We start from the raw sequence: 19,971 nt of genomic DNA on the forward strand, positions 1-19,971 counted from the left end.
CGACCCCCTCATGTTGTCTGCTCCCCGAGTCGCCAGGATGGCTCCGTTTCTCACCCGGGGCCGATGTAATGAAGCAGACGCGCCTCTTGTTTTGGATAGCAGCTCGGAGACGACGACGACGACCCGTGCGGTGCCGATTTGCAAGAGAGCTCAGGCTGTTCACTGCTGCTAGGCTGCTGTTTATCTGCCGCTTTCTATCTTTAATTAAACATCATTACAGTGGCATCAGTTCACGCATCACAATGATGATACGCGGTGGCGTTTACATGTGACGCTTCCCCTATCGTCCGAAAGCCGGCAGCTGTTCCCGACGATTTGCATTCCCCTGGTTAGTGGGGCACAGGGCGGCAGCAGTCTCGCTTTTATTCTCTCCCTCAATGCCAGAGTTCAAAAGAACCGTATGTTGGGCGTGTTGCAAGGCAATCCATACTCGAAACTACAGCGAGCAATTGCACAGTGCGAAAAGAGAGACAAGAGTTAACATGCACAGCGTGAGACGACTTACCCCGTCACGAACTACCCTCTCCTGACGCATTCATGCATGCGATTCGCCTTCCTAGCGGATTACTGCCATTTACATAGATGTCATGTGCTAGGAATTCGATGCGACTCCCCACTTGTCGCATTAATATACAGGCTGCGCGTGTTCCCCTGTGTTTCCGACACTCTTTCTGCGTAGTTGAAGCTCCGTGGCAAGTCGGCAGATGACGGCAGAGTCTCGTGCGCTCCGTTATACACGGGAGAGCAAATAGAAGGGACGACACAAACGAAATACAATCTTACGCTTTGTTTTGTCGTGTAAAACGCTGCGCAAAGACAGTTATGAACGTGCATCGATTAGGAGGCCATTTTTTTGCCATGCTGGTGTTCAGCATAGTGTTCGCCAGCGTTGCTGCATTGCCTGCCCCCACGTGCATCGTGTCGTCAATCTCTCGACAGATGGATGCGACATCGCCTTGAAAGTTCATAATGCTTAGTTCGCATGTTTGGGATCCGCGGTAGGGATCATTTTGATGCATGGGTGCTTCTGCGTTAACTGCGGATAGAGGAAATGTCGAACCTATCGATTTCACTGCAGAGTCACCGGTTAAATTTTGACACATCGGCACTTTTAGGGCCAAAGGAAATAAGCGGTAGCAATGCCTTTTCTGGTCCTAACCTTCCGTCGCTTATTCAACTCCATTCACGACAGTTACCATAACCCTCACCACCTCAAATACTAAAGTTATCAGCGCTCCATAATTTTTAGGGAGCAGTATTGGTTGATTCCACAATTTTAGAGCCTGCCGTGTCCTTAGTGAGCAAGGCCTACCCGCATAAATAATATGCGGATGTCAGCGGTGTTCTACCACGGCGTAGATATGTATTCAACAATTGTCCTATGAAATAGAGATCCTGACTTCAATGACCAGCTTGCGACATTTGTCTGAAATTGTTTTCCCCGGTTTTTTACCCCTGAAATACAGTATACACAGTGAGATCTCACGAAGCGCACATACATCCACGGACCACGGGAACCCACGTGCACACCAAAGCTATCCCCATTCATAAAGTCTGCACAAGGCATACAGCCATCGACAGTACTAGAAGCACCGTTGAGCGCATTTCGCAGGGTGGTCGTCTTCACGGCCTGTGAATGTCCCGCACCTTCAAGTTCTCGTGAACACTGCATCGATTAAAGTATAGTTCGTGTAGGCCTTAAGTGGGGCAATGTTTGTTCTTGTCTACAGAGACCTCGCGGCACGTGAAAGTCACAAGACGTATCAGTGTTTTAGGGGGGTCCATACTGAAGTATGGCGTTCCACCAGAAAGACGTACCGCTGCGAACTCCGCGTGACACTGGATAGCAGCGTCGCTGCTCCTTTTCTCGGAAGCGGTACTTGTATCGATTCTGTTGAACTACTGTGGGCGGCCCCGGCAGAGCGATTAGCATGAACCTTGCCTTGTATGCCACGGTGGGCGGGAATCCAGTGCAATACAACTCTGTGACGTGGTTCGCTGTCTTTAGTATGCACGGTGACTGATGCCACAATGAACTACTTCTGCGTGCATAGTGACTTCACGCACGGAAGAGCCGCTCGTGAGCCGGTGATGATTGCTTACGACTTGCCCGTTTGGTCGAGCATGCATATCAATATTTCAAGTTCAGCTTATTCAATGGCAGTGTCTGAGTCCGGTGACTCAGCGTTGCCGAGATGGTAATAAAAACGCCGATGAAATGCACGCACCTACGGCAGATGACATCAGTGTGTTACAGAGCATCGGCAAAGGTGTGATATCGAGCACTGTAGCAGTTTTAATGCGTTCAAAAAAGAAAGTATGTCAGTGTTGGTTGCCTCAGGGTTACTTATACTGTTCTTGAAGACAAGCACTGACATGAGGATCGACAAGGAAGTGTTTTTCCACGGTGTTAAGTCGTCAAATAAAGTTTTTTTTTTAATGTGTTAGCAGGAGCAATCTGCGTACCACAGGACCCCTGCTTGAAGCACGTGGGCACTCTAGCAACAAAGCACACGAGAGTTCAAAGAAACTGCTGTAGCAGTAGCGTGGGAACCGAAAGATATCGGCGTTCTTGTTTGTTGTTTTTTTATTAGATGTATTTAAGGAGAGGTCGATGCCTAATATGTGGCGCCGGCTATACTCCTCTTCTCTTACATGATAGTTGTCGGAAAGTTGTTAACAATCACAAAACTGGACTAATAAACACATGGACGAACATTCACGTATTAAGTCTTAACTGCAATATAAATAAATGTTCCCGCAGCAGAAGAGTCAGCGTTGTTCGAAAGTTCCTTAAATCAATAGATGCTTTTCGGCAAGCCTAGCACACGTGGCTTTTGTTCGCGTGATGGCGAGCTTTCTTCTGCCGGACTGGGAAACACTCAGTACTACAGGAAGATTGCATGGCAATATTCGCGAGAAAGGCCGTGGCAAAGCTATACGTTTGCGCACTACATACGAGGGGAACATTGTGCGTTGTATGCGGGGTTACACTCATCGAGCTTGCCTGCCTAACGTTGCACTTGACCTTAAAGCAGCCGCCCGTCGGTCGTTATACCACAATTTTTTTTTTTACATAAGTATCCCCGGACTCCCAACATTATATCAGCCTTCCGCCGTTCCAGCAGCACCTACCACAACAGTGCCGTGTATCCTCTTCCAGCCCGTACTATTGCCCATCCGTCTTCATTATTCGTTCGAACGTCAAATGACTGGAATAGCCTTCCCACTGCTACTGTACTTCATTCGAACACTGCTCATTTCAAACACAGCGTCGAAGAACTCATCAACGATTGTACGCGCGCCCACCCTTTATGTAAACCCCCTCGGGGGCCTTTGAGGTATTGGAAATAAATAAATAAATAAATAAATAAATAAATAAATAAATAAATAAATAAATAAATAAATAAATAAATAAATAAATAAATAAATAAGTAAATAAATAAATAAATAAATAAATAAATAAATAAATAAATAAATAAATAAATAAATAAATAAATAAATAAATAAATAAATAAATAAATAAATGTCGGCGAGCGTCAGAAGGCAAACACGCATTCGTTTCGCTGCATTGAGGTCACCGGCAGGCAGGCCGCGGCCGCTGGCGTGCAGCGCCCCATGGCTGGCAGCGCGCAGGGCAATCGATATGGTCATCGCTGTACTGGGTCCAGCCTGTACAGTGGAACGATATACGCGCCAACTGCAGCAAGAGGGCGTACGCAAGCCCTTACACGCACTACAAGAGATTGGCCTCGCTCGTGTAAGATGCATCGGCGAAGGCCGTGCATCTTAACCGCAAACAATGAAGAGCGCTCCATTTTCCACAAACAAGGCCGTTGTTGGCCACAGTGCAAACACGCTATTGGTACGCTATCTTTCCTCTTTGCCTTGTATTTCATTTCTGTGAATGCAATATGGCCCCGGGTGCGCGCCGACGCTTCTTTACATGTCAAACACTAACTATTCAAAATTATATTAGTGAGCTTTAGGTTAGGGGACGAGATTGTGTTCCGCTTGGGTATACGCAAGCCGTTTGGTCCTAGAATACCTACGCCGGTCTCAAGGGAGTTTCGCTTTTCGCGTACTCAAGCCGCTTGTGTCTCATAATATTATGCTGCATAATATGATGAACGCGAATATGACGTCTCTTTATATTTACTGCAGGAAGCTTCACTGAAATCATGGAAGCATTATCAAAACAGCACACTTGGGTTTAACCGTAAATTGTCCCACGTTATCATCATTATAGCATTTGTAATTGACATTTCTGTGTTATACAAGGCGTTTCAGCTAACTTGGGCCAAGCATTAAATATACAAACATAGGTGCTACGCCTGCCGTATTTGCGCAGTATTGTTCTGAGCCGTATGCAGCACGTCATGATATTTTTCCAATCTGCCAAGCTGGCTAATTAACAAAGATTACTTAATTAATTTTTAAATTATTAACTCTAGCGAAAAATCTTCAATAAAAAAGTTGTAGCGCTTGTTCAGAAACATGTGATTATTTCATCTGTGCTACGATAACTGCCCTATGTAATGTTTTTCCAGAAAGTGCGTGAAAATAAAAATATTCCACGTGGCTGCCGATTAACGCGCCGCGCTTTTAGTGCCCTCAAATGTAAGTTGAACTAATTAGCAAAGGATGCTTCGCGCACAGAGGTCGGTTGGTCGAAATTCCCATAGGTGTCTTTAAGCATATCGCGGAGTCGGGAGGTCATGACGGCTGTTCGCAGTAATTCAGTTAAGAAAATCAAAGAGTCACCTCGAATCTGGGGACTTGTGACTATTCACGTGCGTGAACAATTTCGGACTACCGAGCCATGCAGGGGGAGTTTGTTCCTGCTACCCATGTTGTGCGTTTTCGAGTTTGGCGGTTCATTAACATTTTATATACTTTATGAAAAGAAATCTGCGCCTTTGAGTTTAGTTTGGTCCATGCAACAGATAGAAAGTAGAGCCTGCATGAAAACACCCTGGAGGGCAGTCTCTCATCGGAGAGTTGTTTTTCTATTCAAACATTTCATGGCGCTAAAACTCTAACGTGAATGGCGCAATCAATCAGTTATTCATGAAATGAAGGAACCAGCAAACATTCGTTGAACAGAGGAATGAGCCAAAGAGCAATACATTTTTCGAGCCCTTACTAAGCTGTGTGGGTGTGTACGAGGGCGTAGGCAAGCGGAGGCAATTGGCAAGCTTACGAAAAAACAAGTAAATGACGTAATCAAGCCATCAAAGACCGAAAGAACCAACGAACGAAATGGCAAGATGAAAAGAGAAAGAGAACGAAAGTAGCTTTTTGTTTTTCTTATGTCGATTCCGACCATCGACCACCAACCAAGAAAACGGCCGTAGGAAAGCTACTGGCTTTAAAACGGCACCTAGCAACAATGCTAACCGTAGTGCAAACGGTAGCGAAGATCCGAGAGAGGATGTGCGTGGGCGCGATTGTGTACACGTGCGGAAGATGCCCAGCGCTCCGGTAATGGATGGACGCGAAATTCAACCCGGTCGTCATGGTGATCGCTTTTTGTGTCGGCCCACTTTGCAGAAGATGCGTCCCCAGCGTGGTTCGTCTGTTGCTCCCGCTCTCTGTCATATGGCCGGCGAGGTTGTGTGAGAAAAAGAGCACATGCGCTGTTCCGAGAAACGGGGATTTCGAGTGGCGCCGCCAGACCGCGCCTCAGACACGTGTCGTCCGTGTCTTTCAATTTACGCTGGAAGCCACGCGTGCCCACTCGCGATTGCGAAACTTTGCTGTCGCTGCGGCTTTTGTTCGAAGCACGTGGTGCTCTACGTGGTATTCATTCCCACCCTTAAATTTACCTGATTCTCGGGGACGTGTTCTGTCCGTTCGTCTCAATTACCTTTGCAAATGTGGGCCTACGATGTAGGGGATTCGAGTGCTTGGGAAAGTAAGGCTTACGATGGAGGCGAAGGAACCAACCCACGGCTCGGAGCATGGAAAGTGACAGCTCTTCGGCAGCGCATGTGTGGACGTTGCGCTAGCGTGGACGAAAGCCACGTTTACTTGGGCGGGGGCAGGAAGTCGCACGTTGCTATATTCGGTTTAAATGCAAATCGAATAACCTGTGACGACACCGAGCAGATCTCCAACACATAATCTGGGCATGCCCAAAGAAACAATATAATAACAATGACTGTTCAAAAACACAACAACCAAGTATAATAATAAGAAACGAGGAGCAATGGGAGACCGTGCTACTCAGCTCGGACCCGGATGTTCTAGCAAGAGTAGTCCAAATGGATGAAGACGCCGCCGCGGCTCAGGGGCTGCCGGCCGCCGTCTAAAGGGGGGACGGGGGAAGCTTCTAGTCATTACCCCCTCCTCTAACCACATTTTGGGCAAAATAAAGTTATTTCTCTCTCTCTCTCTCTCTGTGAGGACCGCGCAGCTAGAAGGTTTAATAGAAATAGCGATTCCACGCCTTACGGAAGAAATTCACGGAACTGTAGCCACGGCAGTCACAGAGAAAATACCCGCTCACCCCCTCGTATAGCTACAGTTGTCGTTCACGTTGCGTCGGTTGGCCATTCCGAAGCGGAATGAAAAGGCGCACTTTAATGCCCCGCACAGTCACACGCAGCGGATTGTGTTGCTCGAGCTCGTGGTATCCCAGGCGGAAGACGGACCGCGTTCGCTTATCCTGCATCTAACAACTATTCATATACACATTATTCCTTCTGCTGAGTGTTATCAGTCATACCCTAGAGGTTGCGCCCTTTGTCATGAAGGACGTCACCTCCATGGCATGACATCCTTCTTTCACTTGCCTTTCTAACGAACTTCTCAGTGACTGTTGGCATAAGTCTATTTGCGTCTCATTTTTCTCGCTCGTAGCGTTTTTTTTTTTTTTATTTATCTTGTTACGCGTTTTCAACTTGTGGAAAGAGGTATAAAACGCACTGCTATCCTGATCATGCTGATTTTGTTACTTTGACTTGACACACACACACACACACACACACATATATATATATATATATATATATATATATATATATATATATATATATATTAGTAAGTACAAGTAATTTCCTCTATATTTTACTTGGTGTCATTGTCTGTTGGCTTCTTATGATATGATTAATAATAATCGGGCCCCTCGTTCATTATAGATATATATCTATTCCCGTTGTTTGATTATTGCACATGTTTGTCTTTCAGTACTTGTACGATGCATCGCCTGCCTAACGCGCTTTTAGGATACAACAACAACAACAACAACAACAACAACAACAACAACAACAACAACAACAACAACAACAATAATAATAATAATAATAATAATAATAATAATAATAATAATAATAATAATAATAATAAATTGTGCTGTACGTAATAACTCTTGGGCGGCTGCTCGCGATCTTCGATAGTTGAAATTACAGAATTATTTAACGTAGGCAACATTCATGTAAGTATACAGATATAGCACAGAAGACGGATTTGCCTCTTTTGGATTTGATTAGTGAAGCCTGAAAAAAATAAGAAATGACTTATCCAGAAAAAGAAATTGATGCGTAGTAATCAAATTTCGATTATTACCAATCGCAAAGCATTTTTTTATAAATGAACAATATAGGCAGGCTTGCAAGCTTGGATTTCTATTCAGGTAGAGTCGAACAGATAGTATTAGCTTTCCGAAGCATTACACGCCGTTTCTTTGAAAGATCAAATTGTGTTCATATCGACCATCTGTTTCCTAAGATTTCATTTTTTGCAAGAATTTTCAAGAGTCAGAAATTTTCGCAATTTTGCGGGAACGAGTGTGAGAGAAGCATAAAGTCTAGGCAATTGCATAGCGATTATATTCTCGAATCTCAGTCATTCGTACAGAAGGAGGAAATGTGATTCTAAATTGTGCCGCTGATTGCATGGGCATTGTGAACGTCCGGCCGCTCATGGAAGAAAAGTTTTAAAAAATAACGTTAACGCGCCGCTCACTCAAAGAAAACGTAATTACGGTTTCATGGCGTGTACGGAAAGACATACAATGGAAGAAAAAGACATGCAACTACCGTTTAATCGTAAAAGAGGAAGAAAGAGAAAGAAGAAACATCGAGAATCTACGCATGTCGTTTCGCATTCAGGGTTGCAGTATGGATTGCAGGTTTTACTGACAAAGCCAAATCTCAACCACGAACGGGAGTGACGCATATTGAGAACTCGCGTCCGAAGTAAACAAAAATTGGGAGCCGCCATTACTCAGCTTTTGATGGCACCACTATTATTTTTATTTTCTTATCGTTCCAGAAACTTCACCAAGATTCGGGCTACGGTGGAAAAGGAATACGGAAATGTAAGTAAAGCACCATTCCTGTTAAACAATTGCAATACTTTCTTGTAATGGTTAGAATGAACAAAAGAACAGTATTTTCCTTCGAGCACAGCTTAAATTGCTTGGAAACGTGAGTAAAGCTGCAGCCCAAGCTAGTTGTAAAGTTATTGAGTTGAGAGTTAAGCAATATTCTGAGTGAATACTACCCACGTGCGCGCCCCGTATTGACTGAGTAAAAGAAAAAAAAAAAAAAAAAAACCTCCCACGCTTGCACTATGCGTGACAGGAGATGCCAGGCAATAGTGACACATTATTCGCGAAGTTGGCCGCGGAAAGTGGGCCATATCACTTACGAGTCTGAAAAGCTTCGTGAATTTGATGAAAAGTGTGCGGCCACCTGGAAAATCCTCCATTATTTATATGCCTTCCCCAATTAATCTAGTAGTGGTAAATAATGCCGTGATGCTTCTAATTATTAACTTTAGGACTAATATGTGTATATGGTTTTTTGTGTCTGTGCGTGCACATTAAAAAAATTCAGAGCCCTTCGCCTGTCGAGGAAATGGGGGTAAGCGAAGCTTGTGGCAAGACGACGCTGTCACAGGCGTTCCGCTTCGTTTGTCCTAAACTCAGGGTAGGCGGCTCTTAGCTGACGTTTGGCCTCAGCATCGCGCTTCCGCAACTTGCGGTTTCGCCGGGGCTTCGGAAGCCCTCACGCTAGAATCGGCACGTCCACAACGAGCCATTTCCCGAGCGAGTTCGCGGCGCCATTGCTCAAACGCAGCCTGCGATTCGGCGGAACGCACCATGAGTGCCTTCCCACCCGGACGCTGAAACTGATCTGAGGCGAGGGAAAACCGGCGGAGCGCGCGCCAACCCCCTTTCCTACCCTTTCCCTCCCCGCAACGTACCAAACGACCCTGATTGGTCGCGCGCGTCACATGATCCGGCGACGGCGCAGCTTTCCCCGCACCTGTTCTTTCCTTCTTCCTTCCCATCTTTCTGTCTTTCTTTCCCTCCATCCTTGCTTCTTTCCTATCTTTGTTTCTTTCTTTCCTTCCTTCCGTCTTTATTTCTTTATTGTTCCTTGCTCATACCCATATATCCAATGAGGGTATGGGCCTGTGGGATGTCGCGTCTGCTGAAGGACGAATCGCAACATAAAAACGTAACACTGTTTATTTGATTAGCAACGGCAGCGGACGACGCTACGCTCGTCTCGGAGGCGGAAAAGAAAGGCGCCTCTCCGAAGCAGGCCAGCCTGTTTTTAAATGCGAAGCATTTCTTGGCGAACATTTGCTACTTTGACAGTATCTATCTAGCCGCCTACGTCTTGGTGGTCTCATGGTCGTTTCATGGCTTCATGGCTTTCAGGCCCGATTACTCGCCTTGAAGGTTCGGCCTGGGATTTCATCAACTCTGGGGGCAAAACTTCCACGTTCGCTGATGTCACGGGCGAAATGATTCAGTGCCATCTACGAGATCTGGGCGGTTTCGTCTTCCTCTGTACATTAGGATTGCTGCTAGATAGGGCACTAAGCGGCTGTGAATACTTTGGGATTATTGATCGAGACCTCAGCTGGAGTCCCCATGTGGCCTACCTGAAGAAACGCCTAGCGACCATGTCATACGTTTTCAAATTTCTTAGAGGGCAAACGTGGGGAACGTCAGTACACGCGATGTTAAAACTCTACAGGGCGCTGTTTCTCGGATATCTGAGGTACAGCTTACCTGTACTGAGAAATACCTGCAGAACCAACATCCGCACAATCGAGAGTGCTCAGGCGCAGGCACTTAGGGTTTGTCTTGGATTGCCGCGCTGCACATCGACAGCGGAAATAACTGCGATAGCTCAAGATTACCCAGTGACAGCTCATATGACATTGGATGTGCTCAGAGCACACATCAGCCACATTACCCGGGCCCCTTTCCATAACCTCACCGCACTGCCGAAAGACCGACCCAATGCCTCCTTTCGCCAGGAGATATCGGCGTACCGTGACTGCCTCCCTCGTGTTCATACGCCTGCCGAGAAGCTGCTATCACCTCCTCGGTGGTTGGCTCACCTCAAGTTCGACTCTCGGAACCAGGGATTCGAACGAAAGCAGGACTCTTGTCGCCAGCTCTCAAGCAGCTATCTCTACTCATGCTGCACGAGACATACAAGGACCTACCTTCACATTTACACTGATGGCTCGTCAACTCTTGACGGATCTACAGGAGCTGTGATCTTCCCTGAAAAAGCCGCGACCATTCAGTTTCAAGCTTCTCACCGGACAACGTCAACTGATGCGAAGCTTGCTGCAGTTCGCAGCGCACTTCATATCATTCACGAAGATCTACCACGAAGATGGAGCATATTTACAGATTCGAAGGCAACCCTGCATTGTCTGCTATCCGCTCTACGTCATGGACCACAAGACCAACTTGTGCTGGAAATAAGGCTCCTTTATCACCAACTAGCAGAAAAAGGACATGACATTACTTTCCAGTGGCTTCCAGGCCACTGCGGCATCATGGGCTGATGAAGCTGCTAGGAGGGCTCACGAAAATGCATTGAAGGAACCCATCCCGCTTTCAAGAACCGATGCAGCAACAAAGCTTTGCATACTCGCGCGTGATGCCACACGATCAATGTGGAACACACCAGGTTTCCGGCATACTGGACTGCACCACCTGGACCCATCCCTCCGACTACGCATTCCATCTGGACTTTCTCGAATCGAGACAACTGCTCTCTGCCGACTGTGGCTTGGAGTAACTTTTACGAATGCTTTTACTTGCTGCCTGTGATAGTTGCGGCAGCGAGGAAACAATCGAACATATCCTGTGTCATTGTCCCCGCTACAGCTCCCAGAGACAGTCGCTCGTGACGGGGTTGCCACGCCTCGACAACCGGCCGCTTTTGCGCAGAAGATCCAGTACCGGCTGATGCGGGCTTCACACCAGAATGCGGCGAGGGCGCGATAATCCTGAGTACCTGTGTGTGCGTGTGCGTGTGCGCGTGTGTGTGTAAGGGGGAGGGTAGGTGTTCTACCATTCCAGAGCATGCGCGGATGAGTTCTGTGTCTTCTTTTCTTCTTTCGCCTCAGTGCTCCCTTCAGTTGATAGTCGGCGTTTTTGTTGTCCACTTCTCTCCTCTTGTGTCTGTGTCTGCACACCTTACCTTTTTTGCATTATGAACCCTTACCAAGTTGCTCAGCTTTCTTTCGTTCTAAACTCTTCTTTCGGCGTTTAAAAAAAAAGACCGCAAATGTTTTATGTGAGCTGACGTACCCTCGTTCGTGCGCGCGAACGCAATGCTGCTGTGAGACATGCTGCGAACGAACTCATTCTGCTCGTGTGATGGTCAGTCTCGCTCATAAATGTGACAAGTCGCTTTTCTTTGAGGCGGATGGTGCTGTATTCGTGCCACTGTGTGGCTCGTCTTCGCAGGACTAATCAATAATCTGGGGCGGCGTTTTCTAACGACCCCATTTCATGATCCATTCCTTGCGCATTTCTTCGTTGGCTCTGCAGCCCACGGCTCGGACGCCGTAGCGCCGCCGTTATAGCTGGGATCGGCCACTCTAACAGACGCACTACACACCCTGCATCCCAGCTAACGTTAGCGAAGCTTAACAAGGCTTGCTGCCGGGCTAGTTACTTCATGGTATACCGAGTGTCCGAGCTAACTTGGATCAAGATTTACAAAAAAAAAAAAGAAAAGAAGACAACTCTAGAGAAATCGTACCAACTGCAAATATTAGCGGTAGTCGCGTGTACTTACAGCCAGTATTTTTCATCACTGAACTTGAATCAATTAATTGTTTATTTTTCATCAACTTTTTATTGTTGCCTGAATCTCTAACGTGTCAATATAAAGTTGTAGATCGATTTAAATAACCTCAGATTCAAGAATTTTTTTCGTGCTAAAGCTTGCCTGGTTGTCTTTGCCGAGTGAGTGAGTACGAACTTTATTGAGGTCCTGATAAGAAACGTGTCAATATAAAGTTGTAGATCGATTTAAATAACCTCAGATTCAAGAATTTTTTTGCGTGCTAAAGCTTGCCTGGTTGTCTTTGCCGATAAAAAACAACAAAAGCCCGCGAAATACGAAAAAAAAAAACACTTGACGGGGCGCTTCACGAAAAGACGAAGCTTAATCTACTTATTCGCAAAAGCATCAAGCGCGTGCTGGGTATTCCGATGAATGCCAGCACAGAGAGGCTCATGCAGCTCGGGGTTCACAACACGTTAGAAGAAATAATCGAGGCGCAGCACACGGCTCAGACTGCCAGGCTGTCTTCTTCGGCCGCTGGAAGGGAGATTCTGGCGCTTCTGGGCTGTAATCCATCGCTGGAGGAAGAACGCAAGATTTGCCTAACCAAGGAGCAGAGAGCCGGTATAACTGTCTCCCCGTTTCCCCGCAACGTGCATCCGCAGCACAATGCGGGCAGGCGAAGGGCCAGAGGCGAGGCCCTACTAAAACAAGTTCGCGACGACCCGCACTCCGCGTGCTTTGTGGACGCCGCGCAGTACGGCCGATCGGCAAACTTCTCGGCCGTCATGGTCGATTACAGTGGCGCAGTTCTCAACTCTGCATCTTTCAGGTATACCACCCCGGCTAGAGCCGAGCAGGCCGCGGTAGCTCTCGCCTTACTTGACAACAGTAGACATCGAATTTACACCGATTCTCGCGCGGCCATCAGGGCCTTTGCATCAGGTTCCGTTTCGCCCGAGGTCGCTCGCATCCTAGGCGATAGGGTCATTTCCTCACACACCATCACCTGGTTTCCGGCTCACCTCGGGTCGCACTTGTCCTCTGTAACTAACCTCAACGAGGTCGCCCACACCCGCGCGCGCGAGCTAACCCACCGTGCCGGGTCGGACGGAGGTGGTACCTCGGAGACTAGTCGGGAGGTCTTTAGAGACACTTTATTCACATTCAACGAAGTTACTAAGCACTATCAGCTGTACAGGCGAACGTTTCCTCTTCCGCACGAGAAACTCTCCAGGCCGCAGGCAGCAACGCTCCGAATGTTGCAGACCAGGTCTTATCCTAGTCTATCCACTCTCAGCTCTTACACGGACACTTTTAAACCGGAATGCCCCGATTGTGGCGAGCGTTTCAATTTAGAGCACATGCTCTGGCGGTGTCCCTCATTACGTGGCCCTCAACGCATCACCGAAGAAGAGTGGAGCTCCGAGCTAAGGAGCCCCGAACTACTGCACCAGCTAAGGGCCGTCCAGAGGGCCCACGACGCGGCGGTGAGGCTCGGCCTCCCCGTCCCCACGTGGGAGTGGCCCGCTGCGCTGCCGCCCTGAACGGCGGCGGTGCTCCTCAGGACCTTTAATAAAGTTCATTGTCTGTCTGTCTGTCTGTCTGACGGGGCGCTTGCGCAACGCCTATTGTGCTGCACTCAAGCGTGCAATAGGGGAACAATGGGTTTGAGTCGTAACGAAAAAGAAAACGCCTCGGACGGCCATTTCTCATTTATTCAAATTTCTTTGTGGAGAAACAAAACATCGGGTACATCAGTACACAAGATGGTGCAACTGTGCAGGACGTTTTTTGTCGAGTATCTGCGATACAGCTTCCCAGCGCTGAGTACCTGCAGAGCTAACGTCCGTACAATCGAAAATGCTAAAGCCCCGGTGGTTAGGGGCTTGTTTTGGAGCACCGCGATGTACGACAACAGGAAAAACAATTGCAAAAAATGGCCGCATATCTGTTTGCTTCGCTGCAAATGACCTTCGAAAGACGATAGTCTTCTGCTGCCCCTGATACGTAACACCCTCTCTTCTCCCTCCTCCCACCCCTCACGCTCTTCCCCTCCCCTCTCACTCCTCCCATGATGAATGCAATGGAGGTTTTGCGGAATTCAATTCAAATTTCCCGCGTTCGCCTTGCTCTCGCGCCATCTGTTGGGACCTTTTACTACTGTTGGATTAAAGCCAGCTACAGAGCCGCGGCTTCAGTCGGCTTGTTTTTAACGCGTAGCGTCTCTTCGACACCATTTCTAACGCGTTAATTTTTCATTTACTAACGTAAAAGCCAGTCCACTGTGTATTCTTAACCAAATGAACGCTGCGGATCACGGTTATGTATATATATATTCTGCCTCAAAGAGGCCTGAGGTTTCCTTTCAGCTGTATAATGTTGACATGTATGACACCGTGCAGTTAAACACGTTGAAAAGACGTTTCTGTGGTAGCGCTAAACTACGCCACACAACAGTGCAGTTAAAGGCGCGTGCGGTTGAGATCAAGACAGCGAATGTTTAGCTTGTCGGGTCTTTCCGGTGGCCGACAACGAAGTGCACCGTTTCAGTTCTCTTCACACATTAGCTCTCTACGTGCATATATGTCATGTATATGTCCCATTCACCGTTCAGTTTATTTCTTATAACTTTAAAGGCTTGTTTAGCACACTTAGCTATCGTCCATGGAAAGCTGACGCTGCGAATTCACAATGCTGTCTTGGATAAACGAGCATAACAGGAGGAACTATACGATCGTTTAAAGGTGTGTGTAAGCTTTATCCAAGGTTTGCGTCCAGGTTTTTCATGCACCACTTAAACTGGCCGACGAAATTAATGCGCGTTGATCTTTCTATGCGTGAGCTTTAGGTGCGCAATATATCACTTGGTGTAGCGTCTCCAGGGCACATCGAACTTCGGTCAAAAGCCGACAACACTTATGTAGGGATGTGAAGCATCCTTCATTAATTTGAATTCCCCTGAAACGCGCACCGCTCATTAAGTGAGGCGCCTCACGCTGTGGTTGGTTTCGTGTCAGCTTCGCCTGGACCGTGCCGCTCGTTCCAAGGACGCCGCCGGTATCGATTATCAATTTCGGCCTCAAATTTTATAGGCGGTCTGTGAACAGCTGCCAGCAAGAGACAGCCCAAGTGATGCCATCATCTTTTGGATGCTTTCTTTGGCGACCAGCGCTATTCTGGAGAAAATATTATGCCTTGTTTCAATCGAGAAACATTCTCTGCGCTGCTTGCTTTAAAACGCGAATTTTATTATTATTTCGTTCTGCCCTGGGTACCTAAGGTTCACGCATCAGTTTTGTTTTTCTTCGGTTAATAATTTCACATCCTTTGCAACTTTCCTTCAACAGAGTCCTGATTTCTGGCAGGTATTAGTTTTAGACAAAAAGAAAAAGGAAAGGAAAACGTGTTTTGTGAACTCCCGCGAACAGGACAGACAAAATAGCGCTGTCATTTCCCCTGTGCTTTTCTCGTCAGAAGCGCACGAACGGCTCATCATGCTCGATGACGATACACGCGAAGCTCTTTTTCGAATGTCAGCCCCCGTCGTGGTTCAAATGATGAGGGCCTATAAGGAATAATGCACATCTTACAAGAAGCCTCTCTGCCCAAGCTTCCTGGGTTTTGTGAAAAGGAATATCTTGTTCAACACAGTTAACCCTTTACCCCGTCTAATTACTTTTTTAATTTTTATTTAGTGTTCAAAGAAAGACGTTTAATCACTCACTTCATTATTTTGGTAGAAAGACACGACTATATTGAAAATGATGAGTTGTTAATGAGGAGAAAATTCCTCGTGATGCGCAAGGTTTCTCAAAGTGAAAGCCCCACCAAACGACAAACGCGTGAGTACGAGTAATCTCGTTTTTATAGATTGACCACAATAACGTTAACTGGACTATATGGTTAGAAAGTTACCGTGTTAACTACCGACTATTGCGCCAATCAAGCGCATCTTAAAAACCGTCTGCAGAAATTGCGTTGCGGCAACCTGTCGCTCCCGCTTGTTGTTATATAAAAATACCGCCTGAGGAGCTTCAGCCTGACACTAAACGTTGCTATTGCGGTGAATATTTCGCCATTCGGGCTAAACTGGCAAATAAAAAAAATGGAGGACGCTTAAGCTTCGCCTTTAAGAGTGGAACACGATATCATTATCGGGCCCCGTTCGAGCCCTGTTATCGGGCCCCGTTGTAAGGTGGCCTTCCCACTGCAACCCAGAACGTGGGAAAGCCAGCTTACAAAGACCAAGCTTATACCGATCCCCTTAAAGTCGGCTTCACTTTTAAACAGAAATGCATTACTGGGAAGACGTTCTTTCCAGGGGCAATATAAGTCGTCTTATATTAAAATGTGAAGGCCCTAGCACTTTTTTATTATTTTGTGAATTGTTTGCTATTGCCCCGACGCGCGCGCGTGTCCAAAACGCATTAGGCAGACGAAGTCCCAATTTTACCTGCCCAGGATGCGAGCGCCATCTGGATATCATTTTCGCAAGTAAATTACGCTGTAGGTCTGGTAGAAATGCTGGAAAAGGGGTTTGTGTTTGAGTTTCCTCGTAACAGAAATATGTTTTCTCGTACATTCAAATTACAATCCGACGCCACCATGTCTGTAGGTTGTGGTTAAGTCATACTTTACTGTTTTTCTGGCGGATTTCACTGTGAGAAATTCAATTTTTGTTCATCAAAACCTTGCACCTTGTGGAGGGCCTGCGCGGTTGGAGTGGTTCGGGATTATTTTCTCCGCCACGGACGCCGACATCGCACGCCGACGCCGACGCCGGATTTTCTGCGACACGGGGCCCTAACGCTATCGCGTTAAAAAATAGCGTAGCTTGCACTGGAGGCGCAATGCTAAAGGGACAGCGGAGCTGATGGGCACCTAGCTAGTCCGGGCTTTTGGGCTAGGCTAAGCACTACCAAGTAAGCCCCAGCATTTTCAGAAATTTATTGATTTTTGATCGATTATCGATTAGCTATTGATTGGCTATCGTAGAGCACTGCACGGGCTCGGGCTTTCTGGTGGTGTGCATGTAACGTGCAGCGGGTTATTCTCGGGCGTCTCAACTCTGAAAAACATGTATTTTTCGGTCTCGGGCCGGGTTCGGGCCGGGTTTGGGCCGGTATCGAGCCGGGCTCTTGCCGGGCTCGGGCCTAAGGTAAAGGGGTGGCGGGCCGGGCCGGGCGGGTAACGTAGATTATTTCCGGGCCCGGGCCGGGCCCGGGTCATGCCATAAAAGTTTTGATCGGGCTCGGGCGGGCAGCCCAACGTAAAAACGGGCCCGGGCCGGGCCCGGGCTGAAAAAATCGGCCCGTGCAGTGCTCTAGGCTATCGCAAGGTATAGGCCACGTATTTGGGCTAGGCTAAGAACGACCAAATCATCCCAGCATTTTCCTGAATTTACTTATTATTGATCGATTATCGATTAGCTATTGATTGGCTATCGCAAGGTATTGCAGGTCACGTATTTGGGCTAGGCTAAGCACTAACAAGTCATCTCCAGCATTTTCCGGAATTTATCGATTATTGATTAGCTGTTGATTGGCTATTGATTGGCTATCGATGACTGACTAAGCTTAAGTACTCCCAACCATGCTTAGCTAGACTTAGCCGGGCTCAGCTTTGCTAGTTCACAGGGGTATGTGCCATTGCGCTTGGACCCTTTCTGCACTACTGCCAGGATCGGGCCACATTTTTTGTCTACGACAGACAGATTACGCTCGGCATAAACAGCTCCGCTGTGAAAAAAAAATGAAACTTGTTCCATGTTAGCGCGGATGCATGCCCCGCTGGTATGTAATACTTAAACAAAAAAAATGTCATCCCATATTGCATAATTTCATTTTTAAATGGATATGCCTTATTCACAGCAATTTACAAGACACCATGGCGTTAACACGAAGTTAGATAACACGCTCAGCGTACGCGTTGATTAAATAACAGGAAGAATAAATATTGAAACCCCCCACTCTAGGTCAGCAACACAAAAACAACTGTTTGGCCTGTTTGTTCTGTAATGGCTACGTCGCGTATCACTTTAAGAGGAGGATTTGTTTTCATCGCCAGTCACGATAGATTCTTACGTGAATGCTTTACCTAAATCTTGCGATTATTATTGAAAATGTCTCCATTAAAGGAAACCTAGGATTACAAGCGCGCCAAGAATTTTGATGCTGCGAGATGAGCACCACCATAAAAAACTTCTACTTTCCTATTACGAAGAGTAAACAACCAAAACAGTTACTGCAGTGAAAAAAATCAATTTAACGTCCGACGCAACCCTTCGACTTTATTGGCACGCCGTCCGAAAGTAAAGTATTGGTTTTTTACTTATTCGCCTTTCGTTCAGAGGATGTTCCAAACTTAGCATTCTCAGAAGGCACCGCTCAGACGCGGCCTGGGGAACACGTGAAGCGCATAAAATTAAGAAACTGGCTTGTAGCTATGGTCCATGTATGCATGAATACGCGTACACCATACAAATGTCTCTATGTGAGAGACTATCTGCTTGGCCTGCGGTGTACGACAGTAGACGAATGTTTGTACCCTATAGTGGTTGTACGTTTCGACGCGATCGGGCTCATCGCTCTCGCCTTACTTTTCTAGAATTAACTAACTTACGTTCACGTTTGTAACTCATAGAGGGTTTCTTCTATTTGACATTTTTTAGTAGAGTGACCTGCAGTGACCGGCCCTACTGCGTGTGACCTGTGCTGTGTGTTCTACTTTATTCTTTGAGATTCGTCATCTTGCTCTTCCTTTCCTCCCCTCCTTCCTATCTTCCATGTTTCTGTCTCCTCCTTTCTAATGAGTAGGCAGGCGCTGTGCCCCTTCCGGTGGCAGTTGCCAGCCTTGCTCATGGCTTCCCCTTTCCTGTCAAATGTATATATGTTTTCGAATCAAATAATAATAACAATGAGCATGAAGCGCTAATCTCCCTGGCGGCACATTCTGTGAACCTGATGAATGCGCCGCAGGAACGACGATCGGCGGCGATATGCCGGCCACGCTTGCTTCGCGGCCCGCGTCCAGTATGCGAGAACACGCGCGCCGGCAAATCGCAGCAAACGAGCGCAGCTTTGCGCCAGGCATCCATCCTCGTTTCGGCGGCCGTCTCGAGAGAGCCGCCTGCGGCGCGCGGCAGACCGCCGTAATTGCGTCGGCGCCGTCGGGGGCGACCCCCGTTGTATTAGCAGGCGTCCACTGTTCGAAACCCTTGTCCGTACATGGGGCGCGAGCTCCGTGTACTGCTTCGTTAGTTCCATGCACCGCAATCGTAAGTGCAGTGTTCTCTCGTGGAAATATATGAATCGGACCCTTCTGTCAGTGTTATCTTTTACGCACAGCACTTGACACCGCTGCTAGTGCACGAGATCCAGCTTCTTCAACGTTGCTCTTCTTTAATGCGGATGTTCTTGCGTCGTCGTCATTCATCAGGGTCCTCGCGCCGAAGCCGGTTGTGTTGTGAGGAAGTGTCTCGTCACGAAGTCATACGTTTTGTCGTTTGATATACATCAGGTGGGGCGTCTAGCTTAGCGTTGTTAGAATTACTGTATACGGCTTAGTTATATACAGTAAATCTAAGCGTTGTGATAGCCACAAGATCAGATATCTAGGCGGGGTTGAAAGTTAACCGAAAGTCGGTAGGCTGAGTGGCATTGGAAGACCACAGTAAAACCACAAGTGAGTTTGTGCAGGATGACATGAGCTGGGCCTCTTTTCAAGTCAGAAAGAAAGTAGAACAAAATTAATTTTGAAGAAAAACGCAAGAACATCGATGAAAAGAAATGAGAACTAATGTGCGCAAACATCTGTACCTCAAAAGCGTGGTCGCGGAATGGAGGAAGAAATAATGAAAGTTATCAAACAAGAACGCCGTAGTGCAAATAGACAGCCCAGAGTGTTA

General features: G+C 47.1%; 1 protein-coding gene across 1 annotated transcript in view; it reads left to right on the plus strand.

Moving 5' to 3' along the window:
- LOC119449407 (F-BAR and double SH3 domains protein 2-like) overlaps positions 1–19,971 on the plus strand; it is a 150,726-nt gene that overhangs the window by 11,078 nt on the left and 119,677 nt on the right. The window contains 1 exon segment of the mRNA XM_037712577.2: positions 8,278–8,323. Coding sequence (XP_037568505.2) covers positions 8,278–8,323 — 46 coding nt within the window.

Source organism: Dermacentor silvarum, chromosome 4 (assembly GCF_013339745.2).
Source record: "Dermacentor silvarum isolate Dsil-2018 chromosome 4, BIME_Dsil_1.4, whole genome shotgun sequence".
Taxonomy (NCBI): Eukaryota; Metazoa; Arthropoda; class Arachnida; order Ixodida; family Ixodidae; genus Dermacentor; species Dermacentor silvarum.